The 12235-nt window shown below is 35.4% G+C and overlaps 1 protein-coding gene across 2 annotated transcripts in view; it reads left to right on the top strand.

The window, feature by feature from the left end:
• Nucleotides 1-12235, top strand: part of LOC135845031 (putative fatty acyl-CoA reductase CG5065) — a 31264-nt gene that overhangs the window by 15640 nt on the left and 3389 nt on the right. The window contains exons 1-6 of one of the 2 annotated variants that reach the window (XM_065363476.1): nucleotides 4062-4421; nucleotides 5274-5481; nucleotides 6045-6293; nucleotides 10384-10529; nucleotides 10674-10783; nucleotides 10955-11150. In XM_065363476.1, coding sequence (XP_065219548.1) covers nucleotides 5284-5481; nucleotides 6045-6293; nucleotides 10384-10529; nucleotides 10674-10783; nucleotides 10955-11150 — 899 coding nt within the window. In that variant the 5' untranslated portion in view covers nucleotides 4062-4421; nucleotides 5274-5283. Of the gene's footprint in view, nucleotides 1-4061; nucleotides 4422-5273; nucleotides 5482-6044; nucleotides 6294-10383; nucleotides 10530-10673; nucleotides 10784-10954; nucleotides 11151-12235 lie in introns of those variants that run through there. The other variant, XM_065363475.1, reaches the window with a different exon arrangement.

Here is a 12235-nt window from a genome sequence, read left to right as displayed (position 1 = left end):
TTTTTGGGTAAAAAAGCATCATTTTGGGCAATGTTTGGCCAAAAAATGAGAATTTTGGAGAGGGAACCAAAATTTTTAGTTTTTTGGACAATTTTAGCAAAAAATTGAAAAAATTTCACAAGTTTTTAGCTTCTTTTCCTAACCAAAAAATTGGCACCACTGCGATCTAAAATATTTCCTTAGTTTTAGGAGCTATATCTTTTAATATTTTGGCATTACTAATGCGAAACATTTGCGAAGAAAAAAAATCCAAAACATGATATTTACCTATAACCAAAAATAAGCGATTTGAAAATTTTCAACGGTCATACTTAGTATAACATTTAAAGTAGTCTTGTAGTTTGACGGCAGTATCATAGATCGATACGAAATCTCAAATACTTTCATTCGGGACTGGGTCACTCTTCCAAAAACAGGTTGTGTAGTTGAAAATTCCCTCTTTTTGAGTGCTCAAATCTCCCCTCCAGGGCCACCTTCGGAGCTAAAACTTTTTCTGAGTAACTTGCAACTCAAACTGAAGGTCTCTGCTAAATTTGGTCATCCGTTGATTTGTTTTTTTTTTGGAAAATTTGATTTTTTCACGTTTTTGTGGAATTTAAAAATTGTGTCAAAAATTTACTTTTGAGCTCCAGCATCTGGAATTTCGTGATAACAATCTAAAAACGGTCAAGCAGATGAATAATAATCATCGGTCAATGTTGTAGGGGGCAAAGTTCATGGTCGGAGAGCCTGCATAAGGATCTATAGCACCCCCCCCCGGTCGAGGGAAAACCTTTTTCTTAAAGGGGGAGTCCTAAGGAACATGTCTAACCCTTGTACTAAAAAAAAGTGGCATTAGTTACAAAATGGCGACCATTTTGATTGACAGGTCAGCCGAGATCGCAGATTTTGCGTTCCAACATATGACTTGCACGAAATTTTTTGAACCGTACAAAAGTAGATCGAAAGATCAGGCAACCATTTATCAATTGTCAAAATTTCGAGTGCTAAAGTGCCTTTTTCGATTTTTGGTGAATTTTTGAAAATCAAATTTAGGCTAAAAATGAGGGAAAAACCAAAATCTTACCAAATTGACCAAAAAAGCTGAAATGTGGGATATACCCTGTTTTCGAAATGCCAAATCGATTGGAACCAGTTTCAACCCGTTTTGAGTAGTTCTGGAGCCTCCAGCAGAATTTTGAAACTCGAAATTCCCACAAAATTTTATCAATTATGGAGTTGGAAAACCGAAACTTACTCTGAAAACTAATTTCAAGACGCTACGAACTTACGAAGTCAACTGCAGGTGGATTTCAAGTGATTTTGGAGCCTCCAGCGACCTTTTGAAAATTACTGGAGCCTCCAGTAGATTTTTGAAACTTGAAATTTCCCAAAATCTCGTCAAATGGAGATGGAAAGCCGAAATTCATTCTGCAAACTAATTTCAATACGCTACGAAGTCAACTGCAGGTGGATTTCAAGTGATTTTGGAGCATCCAGCGACTTTTTGAAAATTACTGGAGCCTCCAGTTGATTTTTGAAACTTGAAATTTCCCAAAATTTCATCAAATGGAGATGGAATGCCGAAATTCATTTTACAAACTAATTCAATACACAACGAAGTCGACTACTGGTGGATTTCTAGTCGTTTTGGAGCCTCCAGCAACTTTTTGAAAGGTTGTATGGCTTTTTTTGGAGAATTGAAATTTAAAAAGTAGATGGAGGCTTCAAAACCACTTGAAAACATTATGCAGTTGACTTCTTCTCGTATTGAAATTATTTTGCGAAGTAAATTTCAGCTTGCTAACTCCATTTCATAAAAATGTTGTCGGAATTTCAGGTTTCAAAAATCTACTGGAGGCTCCAGTAATTTTCAAAAGGTCGCTGGAGGCTCCAAAATGACTTGAAATTCACCTGCTGTTGACTTCGTAGCGTACTGAAATTAGTTTTCAGAGTAAATTTAGGCTTTCCAACTCCATTTGATGAAATTTTGTGGGAATTTCGAGTTTCAAAAATCTGCTGGAGGCTCCAGAACTACTCAAAACGGTTTGAACCCGGTTCCAATCGATTTGGCATTTCGAAAATAGGGTATATCCCAAATTTCAGCTGTTTTGGTCAATTTGGTAAAATTTTGGTTTTTTCCCTCATTTTTGGCCCAAAAATTTTCAAAAATTCACCAGAAATCGAAAAAGGCACTTTAGCACTTGAAATTTTGACAGGTGATAAATGGTTGCCTAATCTTTCGATCTACTTTTGTACGGTTTAAAAAATTTCGTGCAAGTCATAATATGTTGGAACGAAAAATCTGCGATTTCGGCTGACCTGTCAATCAAAATGGCCGCCATTTTGTAAGTAAGACCACTTTTTTTTTAGTATAAGGGTTAGAAATGTTCTTTAGAACTCCTTCTTTAAGAAAAAGGTTGTCCCAGAGGATCGACGAGGAAGGGGTGCAATAGATCCTTATGCGGGCTTCCCGACTATCATTTTTGGTCCTTCCAGAGCGATTTTAAATTTCTAGAGAAAACTATAATATTGCTGGAGGCTCCAGAATGGCATTTTTGGGAGACAAATCGAATGAGTTCATCTGTTCCATTCACTCAAAAAAATTGTACAGTATTTCAGAAAAATATTTGAAAATGGTCCTTGAAATAGTTTTTTTTGAATTTTTCAAGTTTTCAAAAATTTGCCAAAAATCCAAAAATAAACTTCAGCATTTGAAATTTTGGTTATAGAGGCATTAGGATTAGGACCTGCTCTCTCGATCTGACTCGGTTTTCTTAAATCGAAGAGTAGGCTCTCTCGAAAAAAAAATTGAAAAATTGATCAAAATCAAATGTGATTGAAATCAGCACACAATTGCATGAAATATTCCAGTGACGTTTGGTAAAATTTGGAAAAATTGTTTACAGCTCGCTTAAGAACCCTTTAAAATGATAGGGAAAAAAACGCAAAATTATCATCAAAATGATGAAAAATTATCAAAAATTAACGAAATATCCGAATTTTCGAAAATTAGAAATATATAAGAATGTTTAAAAAGCATTAAAATTATTCAAAATTTCCAAAAACAGACAATATTCGGGCAAAATTTCCCAAAACTAGAGTGAAAATCTATGAAAATTATATAAAGACCCAAAAGTACTATCAATAAGACGTAAAATCATTGACAATCTCCACAAATTGATGAAATTTTGTCAGAATTTACCAAAAATGGCATAAAAGTTACAAAAATGTGTTGAAAGTGGCATAAAAATAAACACTCAAAAAAAGTAATAAAATTTAAAAAAAAAACTGTCAAAAACATAAATTTTTCCCAAAATTTGGGAAAACTTGATAAAAATTGCATCAAGTATGGGAGTAAAAACCTAAAGAAAAAACAAAAAAAAAACCATAAAGACACAAAAAAAAACTATTAAAATTATTAAAAGTTGCCAAAAAGTTACAAAATAACACCAAAATTGACCAAAAATGACACAAAACGTTTTTAAAATGCATACTAAAATTAACACAAAAATACATTAAAAGCATTAAAATCATCGAAAACATGAGAAAAGTGGCTAAAATTTTAACGAAATTAGGTGAAATTTGGCGAAAAAACATTGTACAGAAAATTATGACTCAAAACACTCGTATGATCAATGTAAAGGCTTCTTTCACACTTCTCACCCAAAATGACCTTTTTTACGAATTTCCATTTCTTCTAAACTTCAAAATCTCACACAATATTAATTTTTTCACATTTTTTCCCTTCATTCATTCGAATCCGAACCATATTATAACAAACCTTGGACCAAACTACCACCTCCACTTGGAGTACTTACGTTTCGCCTTTACGACCCCGCTAAAGAGTTATCCACCTCTCCATCTTCAACATAGGTAACAGCTCTGGCCTTCTTCTCAAGTGGTGTACTCGTACCTATAGAGTAAGTACTTGTTTACCGAAAACCAACCAGACGCGTTGCATTAATCGATCTCTCGCCTCCGTCTCGGGTTTTTCTCTCCTCTCGGCTGCTCATACTCGTATTTCCGAACCGAAGAACGCGTGCTCTGCGCTCGTATAAATATAAATTCAACTCGCGTACTTCCTCTAGTTTCCTTTCAACTGGTCGTGTAACCTCTCAAAAAAAAGTGAAATGATTTCTGCAGTCGAGTAATCGAGTTTCCCACCGCCACCGCTGTCGCGCGTTTTCGTGCTAACAACGCTTGAATCGCCTGTGGTGCGTGCTGTGTAAACGTATGTGTACTTTTGCCCTAAAGCTCCAGACGATATGAATAATTGATATATATATTTTTTTCCTTTACGTCGTCGATTAGTTCGCGCCAGTGAAAAGTGCATTTTTTTGGTGTTTTTTTGATAATTTTTTCTTTCATTGTACGTTTTATTTATTTTTTATTTTTTTTTAGTAGGGTAACGAATTTTTGAAATTATTTCCACATTTTTGGTAAGGAAAAATCTATTGTACTTATTTTTTTCTTTTTCTGTTTTTTTTTTTTACAAATAATTTTTGAGTTATTTAATTTTTTGTGACCTATCCATAAATTTAAAATATACCTTCAAATCAGGAAATTTTTAGCTGATCTTGTAGTCGAATCACAAAGTTCTATTTTTTTTTTAAAATTCAATGACTACAAATTTTTACAAAATTTTTGAATAATTTATTTTGTAAATATTTAATCCCACATAAATGTTTTTTCGTTTCTTTCCAAATAATTTATTATTTAAAAAAAAAAAGAATTTTCAAACATTTTTCAGGGAATTTTTTCATGTTCAAATTTCATGTTCAAAAAAGTGTTAATTTTTGTAAATTTGTGAGAAATTTTATTCAATTTTCTGCCGTGTTACTGATGAAACATTTCCCTTTCAAGCACCAAAAATCATCTCAGTTTGATGACCTTCATCGACGAGAAAAACATGAACAAAAAATCCACGACCCATCGCATACATTTTGGCTGATTTGGGGCAAATGATCTCTTTGACGATTTTTCCACTTCACACCCCCCCCCCACTTCCTCTTGGTCGATTTCGAAATCCACTTCGCAGCTTCAATGTCTCAACTTCTGTTTTCACTTTGTTCGATATTTCTCGATTTTTTGAGCATTATTTCAAGTATACGAGTACCTTCCTCCTATTTTAGTAGATTTCAATCAATCAACCCCCCCCTCCTTCCTCCATCCCACAATGAGCTGAGCACAAGAACGATAAATTATTTCAATTTTATCAAACCATGCATTCTAATCAAATCCTCGTACCCTGTCAACCCTCGTGCTAATCACCCCTTGTTGATTATTTCCAGATCATTCACAATGTCAACGGAAAGTGATATAAGTAAATTCTACGCGGGCCAAAAAATACTCATAACCGGAGTCAGCGGTTTCATCGGCAAAGTATTATTATGGAAATTACTGCACAGTTGCCCAAACGTCGACACAATTTACATTCTTATCAGAGCAAAAAAAGGCCAAAACATCAACTCGAGAGCTGAAAAAATATTCAAATATCCAGTAAGTACCTACCTATCTATACAGTACCTTCTGTACCTATTTATATTATACTATAGTTTATACTACATCAAGTGCAACTTTTTACCTCTATCTGGCGAGCGAGGGGAAATAATCGAGGAAATATTAAACATGGAAAACAAGGTTAATATTATAACAACAGTAATAGTAAATTGAACGAATAATATACTTAGATAATATGTCGCGGTTTCGCTAAACTAGGTAATTACTCGTGTACTTGCACACGAAACACGAAGCCTCGTCCGCGTCCAGTTGCGGAAATTAAAAAAAACTCGAGACAAAGTTTTTTTTTCGCACTTTTTTCACGCGTATGATAAGTTGATACTTATAAGTTTTCTGTAGCTATTTTAATTAGCACGTGGAATATTTTCTTCACTTGTTTGCGAAAATTCATTCGATCATCGATCGTATTATTCGTCTATAGGTATACCTAGTTACCTACTCATCAAGTTCAAGGTCGAATATTTCCTATAGGTAGCGTTGAAAGCACGACGGTTTGTTTCCCTCCTTTGTACAATAAGACTGCGTGTGTTGGTTTGTTTCAGATTTATAATAATTTCAGAAATGAGAATCCGAAAATATTTGAAAAAGTATCAGTGATCGCGGGCGATATTAGCGCCGAAGATTTAGATTTATCTGAAAAAGACAGGCAGAAATTGATCGACGGAGTCACCGTCGTGTTCCATATTGCAGCTGCGCTGAATATGGATGCAGATTTGAAAAGCGCTGTTAATACAAATTGCACCGGTACACTGAGGTTACTCAAGTTGTGCACGGAGATGAAACATTTAAAGGTAAGTGGCCTTCAAAAAATTAATTGTTCTGAATTTAAACTTGAAACTCACTCGGAAAACATTTTTGGAAAAATTTCGAAAAACAGGGATTTTTTCATTCTGGGTCATTCCATGTCAATTCGACCAACGATTTTGAGTTTTGGTCCCAGCCCCCTCAGGGGGCAGGTGAGGTGCTTCCATTATTTTCACACTGTCTCGAGGTACTCAACTTCAGCAGCGCATTCCTCCAAAACTATGATACTTTGATCAAAACTGATTTCACAGTTCGAAAGGGCATTGAATTTTAAACTTTTTAAGCATTTTGAAATTTTCAAAATTTGAAAGTTGAACTTTCAAAATGTAAGTTCAAATTTCAAAATGGCGCTGTAAGTGGGAGCTACCATTTAAAATTCTGAAAAAATTCTCATAGACGAACCTTTTGATGTTTTTTCGAAATATTCAAGTTTCAAGATGAGATCTCTTAATGGATGGGAGCACCCCCACCCCCAATTTGGGGCAAAACTTTCGGAAAAAATCTGGGGCATGTGATATATCGAATTGTATGTTTTTGGTAGCGCTGAACACGAATATGACGTTAGATTTTCGATTGAACCCCATGCACGGCCCCCAGAACCTCCCCGAATGGGGTAAAAGTTCAAAATAGGGTTTTTTTTCGTGTGACACATCAAATTATATGTTTTTGGTGACGCTAAACACGAATATGACATCAGAGTTTTGATTGGACCACATCTACGGCCTCCAACCAATTTTTTGGACTTTTACCAATTGGGGGAGGTTCTGGGAGCCATGGGTGAGGTCAATTTGAAAAACTACGGCTATATTCGTGTTCAGTGATATCGAAAACATACTATTTCATGTGTCACACGATTGTAACAATTTTTTTCAAGTTACTCGCCTTGGGGGGAGGGGGGTGTGCGGGGGGGCCGTGGATGGGTCCAATCAAAAATCTGACGTCATATTCGTGTTCAGCGTCACCAAAAACATACTATTTGATGTGTCGCACGAAAAAACCCTATTTTGAACTTTTACCCCCTTTGGGGAGGTGCTGAGGGTCGTGGATGGGGTCCGATCGAAAATCTAACGTCATATTCGTGTTCAGCGCTACCAAAAACATACAATTCGATATATCACATGCCCCAGATTTTTTCCGAAAGTTTTGCCCCAAATTGGGGGTGGGGGTGCTCCCCATCCATCAAAAGATCCCATCTCGAAACTTGAATATCTCGAAAAAGCATCAAAAGGTACGTCTATGGGAATTTTTTCAGAATTTTAAATGGTAGCTCTCACTTACAGCGCCAATTCGAAATTTGAACTTACAATTTGAAAGTTCAAGTTTCAAATTTTGAAAATTTCAAAATGCTTAAAAAGTTTAAAATTCAATGCCCTTTCGAACTGTGAAATCAGTTTTGATCAAAGTGTCATAGTTTTGGAGGAATGCGCTGCTGAAGTTGAGTACCTCGAGACAGTGTGAAAATAATGGAAGCCCCCCCACCCACCCCCTGAGGAGGCTGGGACCAAATTGATTGCGGGTTTCTTATTTACTGGGTGATTAGATATTGTAAAAAAAATTGAGCGAAATCGAAAGACATGACTTTCAAAATCGCATTTTTTTGGTCGAATTGACATGGAATCACCCTTTTACCTTCTACCCAACCTGTTTTTGGGAAAATTTTTGAAATTCTTCGTCAACTAAGGGTATTTTTGGCAAAATCAAAGACCACTCTTAGTATTCTACTTGGTGGTTAAAAATTTGTAATTGTTCATTTTCGAATTTTGAATTTTGAAAATACCAAAAACATTTTAAAGATATCATTTTCAAAAAATTTAGCGTTTTTGGGGCTATTTTTTCGTTTTGGAGGTAATTTAGTCCAGTTTTGAAAATATTTTCAAAAAAATTTCAAAACTTCAAAGTTGTACTTTTTTTGAAAGCTTAATTTTTCAAAGCTTGCAGAATTTTGGAGCCATAATTTGGAAATAATATGAAGAAAAAAATCCAGGAAGCACGCATTTTTATGATTTCTATAATCATGAAATTTTCGTGATAGGATTCGTGGAATCGTTGGCAGGGGAGATGGAGTCCATAAAGCCCCAAAATTTCGATCAAAATTTTAAAAAATGTCAAATATTGTGTGACATATTGTTTGATATACGGATATCAACTCAATTTTTGGATTCGACCCCTCCAACGCCTCGATCAATCGTCTAAATTTCCTGAAAATTTGAAAAAAATTGAGTGCCATGTAATTTATTAGATCTTTAGGAGCATTGAATACAAGTGTCTACTTATTTTTTCGAACCACCCTCTCCCCTCATCCTACTGATCTTCAGAATTTCCCAAAAATTGAAAAAATTATACCACACATAAATTTTTTTCAATCTTCAGAAAATTTGAGGGTCAATGGGAGCATTGGAGGTGCTCCAATCGAAAAAATAACTCGATATTGGTACTCAGCGCTCTCAAAAACCAAGCAAACCATATGTCACACGATTTTTTCAATTTTTAGGAAATTTAAGGAACCAATAGAGGACGTTGGAGGGACCAAATTAAAAAAATGAGTTCATATTCGTATTCAGCGTTCCCAAAAACCAAGCAAACCATATGTCACAGGATTTTTTCAATTTTTAGGAAATTTGAGGAACTAATAGAGGGTGTTGGAGGGGCCAAATCAAAAAAAATGAGTTCATATTCGTATTCAGCGTTCTGAAAAACGTATTAAAGGATATGTCACTCGATATTTGAAATTTTAGTACATTTTGGTGCTTTTGAAACCTCCCCCTCCCCCCGTGTCCTCAAAGATTTTTCGAGTCACATCACGAAAAGTTCATAGTTGTAATTATCATAAAAATCGATGATTCTTGGATTTTTTTTCGAATTTGCAACTTTCAAGGTCAGATATTTAGCAAGCTTTTCATAACTGAGCTTTCAAAAAAAAGCTCAACTTCGAACTTTTTAAATTTTTGGCAAATAATTTAGTACTCTCAACAATTACCTACTTTCAAAATGCCACAGACAAATTTTCTCCGAATTTCAGCAATCAGATTACAAATTTGGGCATTATGACGAGAAATTTCAAGTGCTGGAAAAACGAACCCCATCCAATGTGCCCTAAGAGGAGAGGGAGTTGATCACAGAGAATGTATCAAAATCAAATTTGGGATAAAAATGGGGTATAAATCAAAATTTCACCAAATTGACACAGAACTCTGAAATTTGGTAAGCTCCAAGTGATCTATTTTCGACCCTCCCCCCCCCCCTATCTACTGTAATCGGGTTTCAACCATTTTGGGCCGTTTTGGAGCCTCCAATTTCCAAAAAATTCTACCTAACGAAACTAGTAAACTCAAATTTATCACTGGTCATGGGTCGTTCAGAAAAATTATCAATGGCATTTAGACGTGCTAAAACCAATTTGGATGGTTTTTGTGGCACTTTTTGAAAATCTGGAACTTCCAAATACTGTTAGAGGCTCCAGAATGGCTTGAGACCGCCTCCTTCTGACTCGGCATGTTAAAATTAGGGTATACGCTAAATTTTAGCTTTCCAGCTCCATTAGGTAAAATTTGGTGGCAATTTCAGCTTTCAAAAATCTCCAGGAGGCTCCACAATTGCTTAAGACGGTTTTCAATCGATTGGCACCCGGGGGGGGGCTGAAAATAGCGTACTTACCAAATTTCAGAATTCTAAGTGAATTTGTTAAAATTTTGATTTTTTCCATTTGTTTTTAGCCCCAATTTGATTTTCAAAAATTCACCAAAAATCAAAAAATGCACTTCAGCATCTGAAATTTTGGCTGGTGGTGTATTTTTACATGTTCTTTCAATTTAGATTTATCTAGGTCAAAAAATTATCTGCGAGTTAGAATGTCTCCTTCATAAGGTAAGGATAAAAGAAACAAAATTTGAACAGAGGTCTTGATTTTCACAGTCTGTTTTCTTCAGCATTGGCCAGATGAAACCTCAGCTCATTATCTTGACATGCCCAATAAAATTGCACAAAATTCTCCATTAAGGGCATACGAGGCCCACCCAATCTTATAACCAGAATTCCTGCTGCCTCCTGTATTAAGTATTATGTCATTTATGTTTGCAGGCATTTTTACACACTTCGACAACTTACTGCTACTGTGATAAAGATAAAACACGCGAAGCTGTTTTCCCACCGATGGAAGATCCTTACGATATAATGCATTTAGTCACGTGGGTATATTCTGACCTGGCCGGTACAATCACACCGAGGTATGTACTAAGTACCCATAATCAGTTATCATCACGATTATCATAACAACGACCTTACAGTCTACTATAAATAATATCATCCAATTCGAGTTTCGACGATTGTTTATGATGTGTATACCGGGTTTTGTCTTCATCTTGTTACAGTTTAATCAAACCACATCCCAACACGTACACTTATACTAAACGACTCGCTGAAAAAGTTGTTTCGGATTTTTTCCCCCAATTGCCCATAGCGATTGTACGACCTTCGATAGGTATGTAAATACCATGTACTCGATTTCCGAACTATAATCGGTTATGTACTATTGTATCTTCCTCGTTACTATACATACGACGACGTCGTCTGTCTATCACTCGTACTCGTAGAAATTTTCATCTATAGACTTATCGATATATTGAATTTTCTTATCGAATGTATGTTGCAGTAATTCCTAGCATAAAAGAACCTCTACCAGGATGGGTGGACAGTCTAAATGGTCCGGTAGGTTTGCTAATCGCCGGAGGTAAAGGAGTAATGCGGTCTATGCTGTGTGATGGTGACACAAAAGCTGATGTCGTTGCCGTTGATGTAGTAGCCAATAGTTTAATAGCAGTTGGATGGAAAATAGCTAACGAACCGAAGTAAGTTGCTTAATTCGTGTCTTGTACAGTTACTATTTCAATCTGTAGCTGACCTATAATTGACCACCCTATGGGGCTTCAAGAACCCTCTTCCGCTTCTCATTTTCATATTTTCCGGATCAAATTATAAATCATATTTGTGAAAAAATTGGTTAGATGGTCTTCCAAAAAGCACACGTTGAATTACAGACTCAGTTATTTGGAGAAAGAGGGAGGGGGGAGGTTCCAGTAATGACGTAAGATCGTATTACGTTTCAGAAAAGCAAATTCGCTTTTTTATAGCGGGGAGGGGGGTTGAAAAATGGAACCCAAAGTGCCCATACAGGCTTCTGGGACATCCTTAAAATTTATATGCCAAATTTCAGCCTTCAAGGTCAATTTTGGAGGGGAGAGGATATGACACCGGGTCATTTCATGATCTTTAAAAAAACACGAAAACTCAGAGATTTCTCCTCCAAATTTCTCTGATACGTTGATTTTTCTGAAAAATTGATTACCTAATCGAGTTTTCGAAATCGATTAATTTTCGATTTTCGATTTCATATCATCAATCACGTTCGAAATGATAAAATTGATTTCAGTCAAAAAAAATACACTTCCGGATGAAAAATTGATTAATCGAGTTTTGGAAATCGAGTTATTTGCCATTTTCGATTTTGAATGATCAAACACTTTTACGTGAAAAAATCAATTTCAACAACAAAAATCAACTTCCGGATCAGAAATCGATCATGATCAGGAATCGAGTAATCGAATTCAAAAAAATCGAATAATTTGCGATTTTCGATTTCATATCATCAATCACGTTCTTGATTTCGGTCAAAAAAATACACTTCCGGATGAAAAATCGATTAATCGAGTTTTAGAAATCGATTTATTTGCGATTTTTGATTTTGAATGATCGAACAACTCTCCGCGAAAAAATCAATTTCAACTACAAAAGTAAACTTCCGGATCAGAAATCAATCGTGATCAGAAATCGATTAATCGAATCCCAAAAAATCGAATAATTTGCGATTTTCGATTTCATATCATCAATTACGTTCAAAATGGAAAAACTGATTTCGGTCAAAAAAATACACTTC

Source organism: Planococcus citri, chromosome 4 (assembly GCF_950023065.1).
Source record: "Planococcus citri chromosome 4, ihPlaCitr1.1, whole genome shotgun sequence".
Classification (NCBI taxonomy): domain Eukaryota; kingdom Metazoa; phylum Arthropoda; class Insecta; order Hemiptera; family Pseudococcidae; genus Planococcus; species Planococcus citri.
Note: the sequence above shows the minus strand (reverse complement) of the source record. Positions and strands in the feature narration are given on the sequence as shown.